The sequence below is a fragment of the Euprymna scolopes genome, chromosome 3 (assembly GCF_053919585.1).
Source record: "Euprymna scolopes isolate OS-2025 chromosome 3, ASM5391958v1, whole genome shotgun sequence".
Taxonomy (NCBI): Eukaryota; Metazoa; Mollusca; class Cephalopoda; order Sepiida; family Sepiolidae; genus Euprymna; species Euprymna scolopes.
Window position 1 is genome coordinate 28,687,745 of NC_136484.1, and position 20,433 is coordinate 28,708,177.

Genomic DNA, 20,433 nt, shown 5'->3' on the forward strand with positions numbered 1-20,433 from the left:
AACAAATGGTACCTACATAATTGTCATGTCGTATATAGTAACATATCCAAAATTTACAGAAAACGATAAGATAGAAAAATAATTATTAGTGAAAAACTGTTTACAATAAAGTTCGTAGGGGAGGGGTAAATTTTGTCGTAAATTTTAAATTACGTTGTCACATGACGTAAACAACAAAGCTTAATTATTTGTCAACTTATCTCTTTTTTAGTAAGCATAATATAGTGATTTCGTTTCTTTTCACAAATTTCTTTTTTCATTAATAATTATTTTTCTACCTTACCATTTTTCATAATTTTTGGATATGTTACTACTGGAAACCTGACAATATTGTAGATACCATTTATTTCATTTGAAATTCAATATTTTTTGTTTGTTTGTATAATGTAGAAGTGCCAAATTATCTACTTTATCAAATTTTGTAATTTTTGCATATATTGCTACTTTTGAGATGACAATTAAGTAAATAATATTGTCTTTGCTTAAAAGGACATATTTAAAAAAATGTTAAAAATAAAAAATACTGCTGTAGTCTACTCATAAACAAGAACTAAAAGTATTCAGGATTTTATACATACATTTATACAAAAAAACAAACAAAATAATTTCTAAATCTAATAAATCTTCAGAATACGAAAATTTCCAAAAAGTAAAAATGTACTTAAAAAATTCAGCATTAATTTAAAAAAAAAAAAAAAAAAAAGTATGCTGGTCACTGTAAGTATGTTAACCCAGGAGTCTATTTCCTTTTTATATCAAAATCTGTATCTTGCTTTGGAAATTAAGCACTCTGGTCAATTTTTCTATGAAAAAAAAAAAAAAAAAAAAAAAATTATACTACTAATGCATGCGAATGCATATTATAATTCTTGTATCGCTAATATGAGTGTCTATGAGAAAGAATGCTGATAGTGATAGGGACTTAAAATGTTCATTTTATTAATGGATCAAAATGGAAACAAAAAAATTATTTGAATAAATTCTAAAGATAGAAATCAAATTTTATACAAATTATTTTGAGATTGTTTTTTAATGAATATACATAATATGGCGGATAAAAAGGTATTAACTGGATGGGTCAGGAACCCAAGCTAAAAATAGCACTGGATTCTGAAATATCTTTATTGTGGACACAAAATCCAGACAATGTTTAACAATGGTTAGTTGTGGAATTATTAGGAATTTTCATAAATGAACAATATATTTTTAGATTAGTATAAATTAAAAATTCTAACTTATTTAACAAAATACAAAGTAAAAATATTTTTTCATTTTATCTTGAAGCAAAAGTCAACTCTCATAATATTTTTGAAAGCCAATTCAAAATGCGGGCAAGAATTACTTTCCCTGCCATATATTACCTTGCTGTTGAATATGCCTGCACCCGTATAGGAAAAATCTGCCCACCCCAAGAAACTTGATCTAGCTGAAAACAATACCTACTGCTTGATCACTAGAAACTTAAGGCATACACCAATATAAAAAAATTTGGGTGGTTGTCGAAAATTCCCTCATACTAATAAACAAAAATACAGAATACCCATATGTAAGATCATATTTCAAAAATCATATAAATTGATCAGTATTTTTTTATATATATAAAAAATCATTTAATGATTTAAGTGATTAATGGTAAATCACAGCCATTACAAGGTAGATTTTGATTTTCAGATTGAGTTATCTCACTTTATTTCTTTAAGATGGTGGAACAAGACACTGTCCTCACTCCCTCATAGTATTTAATTTTCTTGCTAAAAAAAAAAAAATACTTGCTCAATTTATGTGATTTTTGGAATATGACTTTTTTGTTCAATCACAGGTGTATACATCAAACAGATTTTTCTTTAGCTTTGTTTTTTTAATATAGGGAGAATTCTAGGGAAAAATCAAAATATATGCCTGAGCCAGGATTCCTCTGTTTGGTGTTTGATGAGGAGTCGCTAGCAGAATGGGAATATTCAAGCAAATGAGCTATCATTGTCATGTACGGAAGACAACCTGCTAATCAAATTTCAAGTAAATTTTTTCTAAGTGTTGTCCTTTGTATCCAAGAAAAGAACAAGGAAGTGCTCATGATTTCGAAAGAGAGGCTGAGAGCAAACTGATTCCTATAGATATTTGAACACTACCAACTGAGAAACTTCGAGTCAGTACATCAAAAATGGCGGGAAAAGAAATACATGGAACATTATGAAAACTGTTTTGACAAAATGGACATATGCATGTGGTTCATGCACAGATGTGTATGCTCTAATCTGTCCCATTACTCAGACCCATGCGATACTGTCAATTTGTTGACAGACAACAGCACACCTATGACACACGATAAAAAAAAATAAAAACAATTTCAACAGAACATCTTTCAAAGGCATGAAGAGAACAGAATTTAGGTAAAACTAAATCAACAGGTATATATCTTTCAATACAAAAATGTCATAAATGAATATTTTAGAATTTTAAAAAAGGTTTTTCAATGTCTTTTTTTTTTAATCACAGTCATTATTTTCAGAAAAATATTTGCAGATTCTTGAATACCAATCTAGTTTTGACAAAAAGATTCAGAATTATTCTTTAATTTAAAATTAATCTCATAAGTTTGTGAGTTTTAATGAGATTAATTTAAATACTGCATAAAAATAAAATATGCAAATGAGAGACCAAGTAAAATAATTCTAAATAAATTAAAATGGTGATCTTACAGCCGAAAAAAAAATATTCAAAATATTGTTCCTAATCTAGGATTTAAATTTCGATATTTATTTTCTGAAATAAATTTATCTTACAAAAATTGATGGATAAACTGTCATTTTTAATTTTTTTTTAAATTTATATATGAAATGATACATTGTAAATATTTCTTCATTTTTTAAAAAATAACTAAAATTTAAAATACTTTATACTTTCCTTTGGAAGAGAAAAAATAAAATAAAAAAAATGTTTTGTTTTTGTTTATTTTTAATGTTAAAACGATGGCAACAGTAGCATAGTTCCTTTATAATAAATGAACAGCTAGACATGGGAGACTGAAAGAGAGGGGGGAGGGGTGTTGATAAAAAAAATTCTATCTTTACCCAAAATAACAAACAGTATCTTCCAACCTTTTGTTCAACAAAAAATAGTCCTTGACTAGCCAGCCAGCCAAAATTATGGAAACAAAATGATTCTATAAATGAGAATATGTAATTTCTTCATTTTTTTTTTTTTTTTTTAATATCCATTTGAACAGTAATGAGCTGAAAGAGAAGCAATATCTTGCATATAACTCAAAAGATTTCATGTAATTTCAACCAAATATTTTTTGTTGTCTTTTTAAAAACAGAATAAATGGAGGAAAAAATAGAAAGTTTCTGTAAATGTCTTTTTGGCGGGTGACTGTCTTTACATTAAAAAAAAAAAAAAAAAATTTTTTTTTTAAATTTGAATGTTATGTATTTTTTTTTTAAATTAATTTTTTATATACCAATGTTTCTTTTTTTTTTTTTTTTTAAATTATTTTATTTTCAAACTGTTTCAACAACGACATCTGGTTCTGTATCCGCATTGTTGGTTTCTTTTTTCACAACATCAAAAACATGGTTCCTATGGCCAAAGATGGCCCAGACAACACTAATACTTTCTAGAACCATGGCTATAGGTGCTACCAAAATTGGTGCAAGACATAAAAGAAAATACTGACAACGCCCCATGTTTCTCATAGAAAACGATTTGATAGCTCCAAAGATGAATAAAAACACTACAGTGCCACCCATGAACCCACAAAGTGCATTTACCATCTGTGGCATTGGCAATGGGAACAAAAGTACTAAGGCAATGTTTGGGACCGTCAACGGTAATGTAATCCATGAAAGAATCATCACAGCTAGACCCATCTTGCATCGCCATGGTAACAATTTGTTGAAAAGAACAAGCAGAATCCCTTGCACCCATCGTTTCCGCTGCTTGATATAGTCCATAAGAGAGAATGTACTCTTTTCAAGCATGTCACCCTCCACAAAACCAAAGCTGTATCCATCCCGCCAGGCAGACAGGGCAAAGTAACAGTCTTCAGCAATACTTCCGCTGGGACCAAAATCATAAGTAATCTTTCTCTCGATTCCTGCATTTGACACAATAAAAGAACCTTTCCAACTGAAAACAGGTTTGTGCAAAAATTTGAGACAAAATCGCAACATTCCATAATCCATGCCAACACGTACCATATCAGAGAGGGTTGTCAACCAGTTGACAATCTCACCATCAGCATATGTGATTACACCCTGACCGAAATCATGTTTACCTTCGTTAATGAAATTAATCACACCAATTACAGATGACTCCGTCAATAACGTCTCCTCGTCGAGATGAACTATCCAATCAGCATCATTCAAGTAGTTTACGCCTTCCTCGAGACAATAGTTCAACGCTCTTGCTTTGTACAGAGTTCCTTTCGGGCTACAGTAGTCATTAGGCACAACCACTTCGCGGACGCAAGGTAATTTCGGAAGATGAATCGTCTCATCGGTGACCACTTCAAGGACATAGTTGTCGAAACCAAGACGACGGCATACATCCAAGTTTTTGTTAACATTGTCACGTACGAGTTTTGGATAAAGACCTTTAGTTACAACGCGGAAACATATGAATGGACCAAAAAGTGTAGATCCGCGAAGTTTGGGTTTTCGTGGGAATGTGTTGAAGGAGACGATGCCAGCAAAGTTAAATAAAGTCAATGGCAGAGGTACTAAAGTCAATAAACGGAGAAGATATAAAATGAAGAGTGACGAGGGTTTATAACCAGCGAGGGCATCAATAGTCAGCGACTTGTTTCCAGCAAGTCCGCTTGCTTGGAAGATACTCACTGCAATCACTGTAAAAAGTAGCAACACAGTGAGACAGTGGCGCAGGCGACCATCCATGCGTATACGCACTCTCCGATATTGTCGTCGTAAAGGGACGTATGCTTTCCGGTGATTACCTGATTAAAAAAAAATAATTTTTTTTAATTAATTACTTTGATAAAGTTAAACTATAATTTTATGATACAGACAAATAAAATAACCATATATATATAATTAAAAATAAAAACAAACAAAAAACGAATAACATATTTTCACAGAAAATCAATTACAAGAACGTATCAGTTTTTCAGTTGAAAAAAAGCAAAAAAATGAAAAGTTATGAAGCTGCAAAGGAGAAAAAAAAACACGGAGAAAATATGATTGGACATTTATTTCTGATTCGAGTCTCAAGGGTTTCTTACTAACTCGACCCTATGCTATAATTTAAGGAGAGTAGAAAGTGTATCTTGGCAGCTGCTTAACTCTTGTTTGCCTTATTTTTCCTAATCCTCACATTCCAGGAGCAATGTTTCTGACAAAGAGGGAAGAATTGCTGTTTTCTGAATCAGAATCTATTCTATCTAACACTTAGCATTCGCAAGTTTTTGACCTTGAAATATTTAAAAAAAAAAATAAAAAATAAAAAATAATAATAATAGTATGAAAAAATCTCATTCTTTTTTTTATTTTACAAAATAAAAAAGTTAAATTAAATTGTTATAAGAATTAAAAAACAAAATACTATATCATGAAACATTTTTTTTAGCGAGGTTAAAGAATTTTATTTTTAGCAACTTGATAGCCATGCCTAAAGGGCAGGGCACAACTCTTGTCACTATAGTCACTAATAGATTAGACGAATGAAGGAGAAGTCATGTTTTGAATTAACTATTAATATTCTATAATGCTGTCTACCATGTACACAAGAGGAATTATCTCTCTCTCTCTCATATATATATATATATGTTTTGACAAGCTTCTGGGCTTGACCATTACTCCTGATCTGAAATAGAATACATGCATCAAATCTGTTGCCAAGGTCGCTGGAAAAATGGTGGGATCCTTCTACTGCTCCAGTAGATATCTCACTGCTGATGCAATGCTATCTATATAAAAGCCAGGTACGGCCAACGATGGAGTACTGTTGCCACATCTGGGCAGGAGTTGTTGGAAACAGTTTATCCTGCCTTGACAGAGTTCAAAATAGATTTTGTAACTTAGTGGGGGATGCCCTTTTCTCTTCCTTGCAACCTCCTTCCCACAGAAGAGACGCAGATTCCATGAACAAAGTTTCTTTCTTAGAAGTGCACGTCTGTAGAACTCTTTCATTTGCCTGTTTTCCAGCTGACTACAATTTGGTAGTCCAATGTAAACAAATTCTTGATGAACCGTCCCCTTAAGTAATCCAATTTACCAAATTGCCATTACTAACAATTACTACGACATTGTCCCATTGAGTACTGTACACTTAATAACCCTTATCCTCGAATGGTCACCAGGTTTTGATAAATGATGACTCATATATATATATATATATATATATATATATATATATTTCCTTTATTAAGCCATGGTTATAAAACTGTTAGCAATAGACAGAGGCTACTAACCTAATTAGGGAATGCATAAAACATAGGAACATGATGACAGTTAGCCAATATAGAAATATGATAGTGATACATGTTCATTCACACAATTCTGAGGCAGCACATTCAGGACTGCAGAACACAATATGAAAGAGATCGCCTGTACATCCTTGAGCAAACACCAGTGTGATTATGCAGAGTTTAATGTGAATGTATATCGTTGCATGTTTGGTCTGTTCAGCCGCAACACAGGGTAGTATTTAAGCATTGAAGTGGGGCAAGAACCATGAAATAATCTATAGGCAACAGAACCAACTGTTACATTCCAGGGAGTAGACAGATTTAATCCAAGAAGATGATAGACTACAAAGGGAACAGGGTTGTGGCAGGAAATATGTATATATCTGATGGCACGATGATGCAGACACTCAAAAATAATCAGAGAACACCTTGCCAAATCCAGCGAACATTAGAGATTCATATTCCAAGTGGGGACAAATTATTGCCTTGTAAAGCCTAGTCAGCAAATGCCACTGATGAGGAATTTAGTAGCTCAGGATACACAACATGTAAAGCTCCCTATTAACCCTATTGGATATATAAGACAAGTAGTCATCAAATCTGAGATTGCTAGATGTTACTCTCAGATAATGACATTTTGAAAATGTGTCTTGAAACCAAATCATATGGATAGAAACAGGAGAGAGATGCTTGCATCTGGTGTTGATGAGCAGATACAATGCAAGATGATTAATGCTATTAGGTACCAAAATATATGACAAATGGCGGCCTTCAGATATATAACAGATACAACAAATATAAAATGCAAGAAGTCAATAAGATAATGCATACAGCTTATTTGAAAATAAAAAATAAAAGTGGTAGTATATTTTTTTTTTCTTTTTTTGATGTCTTCACTTTATCAATCACAACATCTTGATACCATAAAATCATGTTAATAGGCCAAATTTGCTTCAAAAGATTTTAGATCTGAAATGAGTTAAAAAGAAGATTGATGCAACAATCTGAACAATTATCAAATATTTTATTGAAACAAAATCTTAAATGAATAGAAAAATTTTACAAATAAAACTAAATACTCAGCATAAAATGTATGTATTGATGCATATAATTGAAATATTTAAACAATATTGGGCTTAGAACAAAGTGTAGTATCTGTTCTATTGCTACACAGTCTATTCTGTTCTCGATTAGAGAAAAAGTTGTAGACAGAGAATTTTAATTTTTGTTGCAATCTAGAGTACCTCTTTTTTGGGGAGCTGGATTTTCTTCCCCGCATTAAAAACCTACAAGGCAAATAAATAAGAATTATATATAACTACAAAGAAAGAAAATGTTTCTTTTGAGTTATTTATAAGCTCAGAAGTTAACAATATTATCTTAAAGTGAATTTAAGTTGCCTCCCTTGCTTAAAGAAATGCTCTTATATAAATAGATTTTATCTGTGAAGTCACAATTTTACAAAAAAAAAAAAAAAAAAAAAAATTATTTTGTAAGATTTTTGTCCCATTTTCCAAAAGACAAACGCAAGAATTTTGTTAAATATTTTTATTAAGAAATTCTACCATATTAATTTATTGCTGTAAAAAAAAAAAAAAAAAAAAAAAAAAAAAAAAAAAAAAAATACAATTATTACACACCTAACACACACACACACATTGATTGGAACATAACAGTCTTTAAGTTGAATTCATACATCTGGAACTATTTGATATTGCAATTACTACTGACAAAACGCACAACTTCTGCTTCAAGATTTTTTTTTTTATCATGGAAAAAATTTAACACTTCTTTTTTAACATATTTGAAGAAACAAAAACACAAAACACCAGCAAACAAACTTGCCTTTGCACCCATTAAAATTTTAATGTTTTGTTTATTGTGTGTGTGTGTGATGATTCAAGTGTTAGATTAATATAATGCCTCATAAAGACACACAAAAATACATACACACACACACACATATATATATATATATATATAAATTTGAAGTTTCAAAGGTAAGGTAACCAGTGAAATATAATGAGGTTAATACAAGAGTGCTCAATACGGAAGTAGAACAAGTTACACTTTCAATTTGTCTTTACATAAACAGTAATTTGTTGCTACACAGTCATGAGCATGTTTCGGTCTTCTAGTATTTAGTATCTAGAGACCTCATTAGGCAATTTTCACTTTTGAATATAAGGGTTGTTGCCGGATGAGGTCTCTAGTTACTAAATACTAGAAGACCGAAACATGCTCATGACTGTGTAGCAACAAATTACTGCTTATGTAAAGACAAATTGAAAGTATATACACACATCCAGTTATTAGAAGTTAAATATAACTACTTTTGTTTATATTTTCACCGGAGCAGATTGAACATAAAAATATACAATAATTAAGTAAGTAAATTAATAATTTAAAAAAGTGTAATAACTACACAATACCTTCACACACACAAACGTGTAACTTAACTATATCTCCTATGACTAGTTTATGACAAAGGGAAATAATTTACAGTTAGAATTATCTCCCTTAGATATTGTCTTTATTTTCCTCTTTTACAAAATATGAATTTAAAATACATATACACATGTGTTTAATATTGATTTAATAACTACTTAATTAAATTAGAAAATAAAAGTTGAATTTCAATAGAAAAATGCAAGCATGAAAAGTAATATGGTTAAGCTTAAACAATGAAAAGTAAAGGACTAGTTGTTAAAACTGGAAAAGAAAAGAACAAGCTATTCTAGTAAAAAATATAAATTTATAACTTAAAATATTGCAGCATTAAGAATTGATTATATAATGTTATAAATTGAATTAAAAAAAAAATTTTAATGTTGCAATATTTTAAGTTATAAATTTTGATTTTTTATTAGAATCTTTCTATTGTAATTTATGATTTTTCCAGGCTTCCAGTAAATTCACTTGTTCTTTGTTTAATTTCAGTCTTATTTTCTTTTGCCTCTATAAACATAACATACACATATGTAATAAAAATGTACAACACTCGTCTGCTTTCAATAAAATCACCCAATTATCTCCCTTTCACTCTTTGTTTCGCTTGTTACTTCTCTTTTCACAAGAGTAGGGAATTGGTAGTAACAGTAGTCGCTGAAGTGACGCAGTTGTTATGGAAACCAGTCATAAAAAAACATACAATTTTGAACACCAGTAAATTCATCATAACTTATTTTACTGAACAAAAACTGAATTTTTTTTTTTTTTTTTTTTTTTACAATATAGTTGAGAAGGTGATCTATAAACTGTAATAATTGTTTGAAATTTGGTAAAAAAAAAAAAAAAAAATGAGTGAGCGGTGAAGCTTTAAAGCATTTCTAAATGACTAAACCTGCCATATAACCATATATTCAAACACTACTGTGTTTGAATGCTAGCAGTAAATTATATTTTTGTATTATACCAACTTCAATCCACAGATTTAATAAAAGTAAATAAATAGAATATATTCCAGCAATTGTAAATAAAAAATATTAAATAAAAATTAAGAGGTACACAGAAAAAAAAATTTAAATATCAAATTAACAAACAAAATAAAACCCATTTAACATATATAAAATTAGACAATAACTTGAAAGTATTTTTAAATGGCGTAAACAATGTTTAAAAAAAAAAAAAAAATGTTTGCGTGTGCTGTCATATTGTGTGGTCCTATTTCCAGACAGAATCGCAGCCATCTAAGATGTTTTCCCAAACTTATTTTCTCAGAGATTAAATTCTGATATTAACAAAAATAAATCTTTAACATCAGGGAATGTAAAGTTTGATCTGTTGTCATTTTTCTTTTTTTTTTTTAAGAGTATGACTATATATATTTTACTTTAGTAAACGAGGTTAGGGCAACAAGTTAATGTTAGCCTTCTAATGTATTGAACTATGAAGTGTATGAGAGGAAACTTTTTGAGTTTTTGGTTGAAATGTAAAAAAGAATAATAAAAAAAAAAAAATAGATAATTTTCCAGTCAGATGATTGAGAAATAGTAAATACATAAAGCTTTGTCATGCATTAGCTTTTTTATTTTTATTTTTGTGTATATATTTTCAGAAAATTCAATTCGTTTGATGGTACATTGAAATATTTGATAAAAAAAATAATTTTCTGTAAAATTGGATTAGCAATTAATCCTAATGTGAAATGTAAAAATTGGTAGTTAATAAAAGTAAATGTTCTTCCGTTCAATGATTTTTAAGGATCTGTGTTCCCTCCCTCCCTTCATATTAGGAAATTTACTTGTTATGTAGTAGAGGGGAACTCTACATTGAAGTTTCAAAACTTCCCCAAATTCTTAGCATCAGCTAGGTAATTTTCTCACATGCTCTCATCGTATCCAATTGCTTAAATTGTTGTAACACCTAATCCTCAACAGATTAACCTCAGCTGTTGAACCTGCCATCATCCACCAAGTAAGATTTTGGCTTGGTAAATCCACAACAAGCCAGCTCCTAAAATCACTTAGCACATCAAAGATTGTGTTAAAAAAAAAAAAGAAAAAAAAAAAAAAGAATTGGTAACAGGACTCATATTTGTTTATCTGTCCATGCAACAAATAAAGTTGCTGGCACCTGCAAAAGAACTGCTTACCTCAAGGTAGAGTGTAAACTCCATTACTGTACAACATCAACCAGTGAATCAGAACACTAAGTGGTTTAACATTCCAAGAGAGTATATTTGAATCAGTAGAAACTAATCTCAACTCAGCCTTAGATAGGCTATTCCTCTACTACGTAAGCACCTGCATGTCAACATTGCAAAAACTTTAATCTGCTCATGCAATCTCAGAAACTGGGAAATCAACCAACCCCAAAGCATCACATGATCTGAAATACAACTGGAGAATCCCACCAACCCTATCTATCTTGGCTTAATACAGAACTGCACTCTCTGATTCAAGGAACACGTAAAAAAGACGCGGAAACTGATCAACTTCATGTGGAGAGCCACAATATACACATTAAGATGTACTGCCTTGGCACTGCGCTATTCTTGTAGAGTATGCTTGTCCTATTTGGAGAATCAATGCATGCCAAAAAATTAGACTTGACATCTAACACTTCATCATGCGCTGCCTGAAGCTTACAAAACTGCATCTTCTCACTAATATTGTCCTCACAGATGTTAGAAATGAAGTTGCCAACCAAGTAGAGATCAGAAAGGCTACCAGTGATAAACGCCATCTCCTTCATGGACATCAACCAACGATTAAATGATTGAAGTGAAGTAGAATCCTGCTCAATAATGTCAAACTCACTCTATACAGCATCTTAGGAAAAAACCAGGCTATAGCTGTGGACCAGGCAGCTGAGAATGTCACCTGATAATGGAATCTCTTTTCTGAGGCACTTCGTCCTAGTTCAGAAGGATTTGGTGGAAAACATTCACCCACCGAGAATAGATGATCAAAAGTTATAAGATAAGGTAATGAAACTGACCCAACCATCTGCGAATGTGAAGAAGCAGACCATACAATTCAGCACGGTGCAGCTTGAAAGATCTTGTAGCATACAACAAGAATGTACAGAAGTGAAAAACTACTGCATGGCCACATGTTTCAAAGACGCACGCAAATATTGTGTCAAATAACAAAAATACAAAGAGTTTTGAAACAAATGGAATGATAATTGGAAAATATTTTTGCTTCTAAGCATAAAAAATTATTCTTTATTCCAATTAAACATTATGTCTTTGAATTTTTGAGGATTGATGAAAGATAGCATGCAACTGACACATGAACATAAAACAAACCCATCATTCACTTGTTGAACTATGCACAGACCTATACTTTGAAGATCAGTTGGGCTGACAAGCCATAAGAGTAAGAAATATTGTTTTTCTGAAAGGTGACTTCAAAGTACAATTTGGTGGTAAAGGGTTAAATAAATTCTGTACAGATTCCCAGGTTTGATGACAACTGAAGAAGCTCAAAGGTCATGAAAATAACACTCAATATGAAAAGAGTAGCTCAAATAATTCAAATTCTGATTAAAATTTTAAGCAGAAAATGTTTGACCAATTCAATATCTTGCTTTTACAAAGTCATTTTTCAAACATATTTTTTTTATCATAAGAAAAAAAGAAAAAGAAATCAGTATTTTATGATGAAAGCTTTCCACTTAGTGTATAGAAAATGATAAGCTTCATAACAAAAGCTGTTGTTTTATTTTTTATAGAACCAATTCAGTTCAGTAGTCAACTCCGGTTGGAATCATTGGTGATTGGACATCTGGTCTATGGATTTTTCATTTTGTCAACATGCTAAGAAATAAGCAACTGTTCAAATGTTAAAGAAATAAACTGTTTGTGTAAGACAAAATAAACAGATGTTTGATGCTGATTTTTAGTATCAACTATTTTTTTTTTGATATGTAATCAAATAGTTACCAATAGATACAAATTATAAAATGTTTGACAAATTATTTACAAACTGAGGAGGTGAGGAGTTTACCCTGATGTAAAATATATTTTAATTCATGTGAATTTCATATTACAGAACCTATTCTCTATATATATATATATATATTTTTTATTATTATTACATTTTCACCCCAAACAAGGCAAATTGCCACTTTGGTGTAGGGGGCTACTATCAGGGGCAACAACTACTGGGGTACTATGTAGGGATTTGGGCAGCAAGATGTCGGTTCACGTTACACTTGAACTTCTGCACGTCAGTACTGTTGGGGAAGCAGGGACCTGGAATGGAATTCCAGAGTCTAGCGGTTCTGGGGAAGAAACTATTGGAGTAAAAAGATCTTTTACATCTAGGGATCTCTACAGTGTGGGGGTGGGATTTAGCAGCCTGTCGGGTTTGTCGAGGGTGCTCACGTCGTGAGGGCACAAGTGATTGCAGTTCGTCAGAGCATTCACCACTAAAATACTTGTAGAAAAGGCAGAGGGATGCAACATTTCGTCGATGGGACAGAGGCTGAAGCTTAGATGCCAGTTCAGGGCATATATATATATTATAGTATTGATTTCAAAAGTTTAAAAAAAAAAAACTTCGGTAATAGCTAAAATTTGTTAAAAATAGGTTTAATAATATTCTTCAAATCATTATATAAATCAATTTTATTTAATTTAAAAATTTTTTTACGAATAATTCTTTTTCAACTTTATTTTTTTGATGGGTTAAAAATTTTGGTAGACCTGTACAATACCCCCCCCCCCTGTATTTTTTTCTTTTTAGCTTTTTTCAATTTTTTCAGTGGATTATTATCGATTGGACACTAATGTACCAGATTATAAAAAAAAATAAAATAAAAAAAAATAAAATTAAAAAAAAAAAATAGGAAAAAATTCAATATTTAAATACTATTAATAAAACAGTATAATCGATCCCCCATATTGGAACCACTTGATGAGAACATGCACATCCCTCTTATATAAAGGATCTTTGATTTATCAATCTAATGGTATTAAGACCTTTATTATCCAATCTATTCTATATTGTTTTCACTGGTCGTCATGTTTATTTTTGCATACACACATGAAAACAAACATGGCAATCAGTGAAAACAATACAGAATTCATTAGATAATAAAGGTCTTAGTACCATTAGATTGATAAATGAAAAATCCTTTAAGAGAAGTGTGCATGTTTTCGTTAAGAGATGTGAAAATAAGGGCTCAATTTACTAGAACGTTGTATTAGAAACTATGCACCCCTACAGATATTTAAATATTGAATTTTTTTGCTTTTTTTTTGGGGGGGGGTAAACTGGTAGATTAGTGTCTAATCGATAATAGTAGTAATTCTCCTAATGCCCTCACCTCTAAAAGTCTGCTGCCAAAACACGAGGGTTGGGAAAGAAAGAAGAAGCGATAAGCATGGTTGGTTTTATTGGGAAAAAGGCAAGACTAACCGCAAGAATTTTCGAGACTTCAAAGGGATAAAAGACCAAACTTGGATGGATAGGGGGCCGTGCTTTTGCTCAAAACAGAAAACCGGTGATAGAAGAGACAAGTTTCTTTTTAAAAGAGAGTCCTAGGGATTGTAAGGCAGAAGGTTGAAAAAAAAAAAAAAAGAAAAAGAAAAAAAAGTGCATTGTACAGCGTCACCAAAAATTTTAACCACAACCCAAACAGGTTATATTTCTGTTTGCATTTGTTGCAATTTTAGATGGTTTCATTTAAAGTCTGTATAAAATGACTGTTTGTCTATGACTTGACTATTTTCTGTTTCATAAATCGCAGACACATGTCGATATGGGCAAACAACAAAATGAACACTCAAGTGCTATTTACAGGATTTTTATAGATTTTGTAGACATGATTTCAAATCACATAAAATCAATCAAAATGGTTCTAAGCTTAAAAGCGACAAACACAACTTACCGGTTTTTGCCGTTCCCTTTTGATCTAATGGCAACATTGTGGCAGGAGGCTCTTCCGCTTCTAACTACAAAGTTAAATGTTTCTTTTCACACCTGTCCTTACTCATTAACCACTCGCATCTGGAAAGAAAAAGAAAATAGAAAAAATATTTAAAATAAAATTAAAAACCATTACCATTAGAGGAAGCCATTAAAATTTTCCCCTCTACTTCATAACTGCTCTCACCGCCACCACTATACACAGCGTAAAATTACCCACAGTAGCCTTATATTGTCCCTTCACCCTAATTAACTGATTAATAAATTCATAGACATATTGTTCACTTCCAATTCAGTGCTTCAACAAATACCGATTTCTCCCATTGTAAATTCCACCCTTTCTCATTGGATGCCAGCTGTCATTCTCTTAATCCAGAATTTACACCTTACAAATAACGAACGCACACTGTTCACACACAACATGGCGATTACCTAAAACTCCAATTAAATTATTACCAATTAACTAAAATTCACTTTGCATTTACTTTGTTTTTGACATACTGTTCCTCTCTCTCTCATTACTTTTTTATTATAGAGACTAGGCCATTTGATTCTTTTGATAACTGCTATAAAAAAAAAAAAAAAAATGAACACGACATACTATTCCTCTGTCTCTCTCACTACTTTTTTTATTTTAGAGAGTGGAGCGTTTGATTTCTTTGCTAACTGCTATAAAAAAATAACACAATGTACTGTTCTCTCTCTCTCAAATGAAAATGTTGAATAATAGTCATATTGTACTTAGCCGTTATAGAATAAAGTTCTCAAAAAAACACTTAATTGGATCAAGTAGGTTTTTTTTTTGTTTTTTTCAGCGAAAAAACAATTTATGATACCGCAATCTAACCAAGTGAATTTTTTTTTAGAACTACATTCCATAATGGGTATATACAACTTTTTTCAAATATTTACATTTTTATATGTCTTAAACTGCATAAGTACTTTTTTTTAAGTTACGGTTATTATAAACTAAATACATACACAAATCATGTCCCCCCCCCCTTTTTTTATGTATTTGAAACGGGGGGGAGGTTGAGTTGCACTCATTTTCTTATGTCTTAATTAATGGTGGAGAAATCCTTCATGACCGATACATTTTTTATTTTTGTTACTAACCAAAGTGCCCCTTTTTAGGAGCTTGTTTCCCTCCACGCTTAAAAACCGACCTCATGTTTAACTCTGTCCTCATGGGGAGGCAAGTAAAAAAAAACCAAACAAAACAAAAACCAAACAAATCTCGCAACAATCATTAAGTATGTTTCCTTATACACTTTGAAAGTAACAAACATTGACCACTACAAAGGAAGAACATTAAAACAAGATCCATTTTCAATTTTAGGGGGGGGGGTGATTTTAATACCGTCCGTCCAGGGTTCCTTTAAGGAGAGGGGAGAGAGGAAATAATGCATATTTAAGTTTACGGGAACCTATTATTGGGGGGGAGAGGGGAGTTTTTTTTGTTTTTTTTTAAATTACACTTTTCGGCTTCTACAGCGTTTTTTAAAAATTTTTTTTTATTTTTTGGCAGGGCGAAGGAATTTTTACATTAGATACAACTCAATTTCCTTGAGAATGACGAGTTTTAGAAGTTATCCAGTATACTCATTAAGACAAGATCATTTATATTTGGCGTAGAACAGTATAAATATCTGCATTCTGCACTGTAATTCTCTTGCAGAGGTTGAAAGTGTCTATCCGACAGCTGTTCTTACCATGGGGAAGTTGGGGAGGGTCTATTCCAAAAACCGTTCTCAAAATGGGGAAGTTGGATGGGGAGGGGGTATGCTTCCACCGGGCAACAACAGTTAACAGGTCCTGCTAGTACAATATAAGAGTAGGAAATTCTTGTGATGTCTTGTAATTTCAAATGGTGTCCTATTTGTTTGCTTGTTATATGGCATCCACCCTAGGTAGATTAAACCAGCTTCCTCTGAAGAAGGAAGTGTCAAGGGAATATTAAATTCAAAGGCGGCCCCAGTTGCCTGTGTTTTTACTCAAATTTTGGACAAAACTGTCTTACAAATGAGACAGAATAAGAAAACAAGCCTGCTACAGAAATAGCCCAAAAGAGAAAATAAATCTATAGTACTAATCAGTACGGACCCGACAATAGAAGACCAGATAAGAACACAAAAATTGGATTTATAAGACCATATGCTTAACCACCTGAAGAAGGCCAGAGGATAAGTTGGCCGAAACGTGGTGAAACAACAATTATGAAGTTGAGGATAACAGTCTACAAAAAAAAAAAAAAAACAATGAATACACAAATAACCCAAATAAGTCATCAAAAATATACCAAGAACTTTTCCATTGCAAAAAAAACTGGAAGAATGGGCCAACCAACAACGTGCCAAGTATTATCTGGATGAATTCACCTAGGATTATATAGATAAGAACGGTTCTTTACATTGGCTAAAAAGAGGATCAAGAGAGAATTACAATGGCTGGCCAAGATCAAGGCTTGATGACTAATGCTTTAAAGAAAAGGAGTGATTTAAGCAATGACAGCAAGTGCAGTAAAGTGTAGAGTGTGAGTCACCAGACATTCATCTGTAAATCCTGAGAACAACATATACCAGAAAGAACAGTTGGAAATAAGTTATGCACCATCCACTATGACTATGTAATTCCTACAGCTACATACCTAGAAAATGCAGCCATAAAACCCTGACATAGTGACATGGGACAAGGAGGAGAAAGAAGCAACCTTAGTAGAAGTTAGTGTCCTCAATGATGTAGAGCTGAGAGGGGAAAAGATCACAAAATATGTATGATATGAAAATAACCTGGAATCTTAAGATTATTATCATTCCAGTAATTATAGGTTGGTTGTTTTACGGCATATCAACCCTTTTCAGGTTATTTAATGCCGAATCCAAAGATTTTGAAGAAAATTTCTTAATAGAATATATTTGTTGTATTCAAGTCGGTTTCTATTTAACCCATAGTTGGAACCCTAACAGGTACTACCACTCCGGGTCAGAGTGGACCTGGGAGCAATGGCAATTAAAGGGTGGCTCCACACTCCCCAAAGCCCACAAGCTGAGGTCTCACCACTGGATATAGTTTAAGGTCATATCCAGGACCGAAGTAATTACAGGAGCAACTGGACTCCTGAAAAAGAATTTCAAAAACTATCTGGCAAATATACCAGGTGAACCAAGTGCAAGAGATTCAAACTGCACTTAAAGACAGTCAGAATCTTAAAAAGATCTCTTGGTTGGAACAGCTGAGTTAAATGAATGCTTGGCATCTGGTAAGCTGTCCCATCCCAAGCTCGAATAAACTGATAAGAAAGAAAAAAAAAAAAAAAAAAAAAAAAAAAAAAAATTGAAATGATTTTAATGACATTAAACTTTATTTAAATTTTATTGTGTAGGCAGATGTTAAATGGTGTAGTTCGAATTTTTTTTTTATATACAACTAAGCAATAAACATTTTATATACATGTGTTTACAACAGATTTTATAGAAATTAGATCATAAGAATTATAAAAAACAAAAAAGAACTGGTGAAAATAGTTAAAAAAAATAAATAAATAAAAAAAATAAATAAATAAAAAAAATAAATAAATAAAAAAAATAAATAAATAAAAAAAATAAATAAAAAAAATAAATAAATAAAAAAAATAAATAAAAAAAATAAATAAATAAAAAAAATAAATAAATAAAAAAAATAAATGTTCAGAATAACAATTGGAGAAAAAGATATATTGTAAACGAAAAAAAAAAAAAGAAGCATGCATGGTCCCTCATGAGTGCACAGTGAAAGAAGCATAAAAAAATGACTAAGTTCAGCATTTGCCCTCAACCCCATTTAACCCCAAAAGTCCCCAGGGGTCGTCAAATCCTGGTGAAAATGAACAAACGGTGCAGTTTTAGATTATAACATATGTAAATTTGAGTTCTGCACAATGCAAAAAAAGAAATGATCAAGTCTATCATTTGCCTCCATTTAGCCCCAAAAGTCCCCAAGGCCTTAACATATTTAAATTTGAGTTCAGCACCATGCAAAACTGCTAAATAGACATACACAGAAAATTTTAGAGAAATATGGTAAAATAGTCCCAAAAATGGAGCGTTTTTATTAGTCCTAAAAGAGCCCCTGGGACACACCCAAGAGTTATCGCGAAGTATAGACAAACAAAAGTATATAAAAATCAGTTACAACTTTTCAGAAAGTTTTATAAAAATCCAAGGCATCAATTTTTTTTTTTTTTTTTACACAGTGGTCACCACTTATCAAGGCCCGGAAGCCACTCAGGGATAAGGGTTATTGCAAGTACATTACGTTAGTGTGAAGATTTGATGAAGTGTTTACTTATGGGGGTGGTTCATTAGGAATTTGTTAACGTTGGACTTGAACACATCCAAGTTGTAGTCAGGTGGGAAGCAGGCAGATGGAACAGAGTTCCACAGGCATGCAGTTCTAAGAAAGAAGCTTTGTTCATGGAATCCACGTTTTGATTTAGGCACAGATAAAGAGTGGGGGAAATTTTTCACAGTGGATTCAGCTAGACGGGTATTTTTTGTGAAAGATTTTTTTCATTTTAATCTGAAAGGCACCCGGAGGGGGTGGGGGACGACAAACGAAGTTTTCCCGGAAAATTCGTTCTGTTACATTTTTACATATTTAATGTTTGTGCAAAATTTCAACAAATCCCAAGGCGTAGTTATTGAGAAAAGTGCAGATAGACGAACGGACAAGGGTGAATTTACAGGTTCATTCTCCTTTTGTAAGAGGACCAAAAATGATTCCGTGATGGAGACAGAATGAAATATGAAAGGGCAGTGATTAAACATATCTTTTGCATTTTGGTGTCAGAAAAACAAGATGAGAAAATAAAATCAACGACTTGAATGAAAATCAGTGATAATCAACGGAGATTACTGAATAAGAATAAACCGTTCCAATAGTCTATAATGGTATGGATATATTGAACAAAGCTCTTATTGGTTAAATAGATGTATACACATTTAAATTGAGAGTAAGTGAGAAAAAGTCAAGCCGAAGATGACTTTAAATGACCCGGTCAAAGAAGACAACAAACGATAGCATATTGAAACCAATATAATTGATAGAATTTCAAGGAGAAAATCACTTTTTACCACCATGACCTATATGCAAAAGATACAGTAAGTGAAAAAAAAATCAGAATTAAAATGTATCGGAGTGTATGTTTCTGTCTAAATATAAACCAGTTAACTAAAATGTCAAAAGGTTTAATGATCTGAAACAACCTACAGAAAAAGCTAGTAAAAAGATACAAGATGGCTTTCTTTATATAAAGTGCAAAAATGGTTCTGTAGGTCTAGCTAAAACTTGAAAAATATACAACAAACACCTGCAAAGTCTCTCCCTCACTAAAATTGACATAACCCCAGATGTATAATAAAGAAGAAACTATTAGCATAGAAGGCTTTCCGGCATCTAGGAACCTCAACAGTGAAAGGGTGGGATTTTGCTGCTTGTCAAATTAGTCAAGAGTATGCATGTTGTGGGGGCACAAGTGCTACAAGTTCATTAAAATGTATCCCATTAAAGTACTTGTGAAACAGGCACATGGATGCAACATTGTGACGATGGAGTCTGGGTTGAAGCTTGGCTGAGAGTGCGGGACCTATG

At 31.9% G+C, this 20,433-nt stretch overlaps 1 protein-coding gene across 1 annotated transcript in view; it reads right to left on the reverse strand.

Moving 5' to 3' along the window:
- Positions 1-2,933: 2,933 nt before the first annotated feature.
- Positions 2,934-20,433, reverse strand: part of LOC145254424 (glycolipid beta-1,4-mannosyltransferase egh-like) — a 136,972-nt gene continuing 119,472 nt past the window's right edge. Inside the window, exons 2-3 of the mRNA XM_080113024.1 lie at positions 14,768-14,886; positions 2,934-4,954 (exon numbers count right to left, since the gene is read on the reverse strand). Coding sequence (XP_079969150.1) covers positions 3,501-4,954; positions 14,768-14,804 — 1,491 coding nt within the window. The 5' untranslated portion in view covers positions 14,805-14,886 and the 3' untranslated portion in view covers positions 2,934-3,500. The remainder of the gene's footprint in view (positions 4,955-14,767; positions 14,887-20,433) is intronic.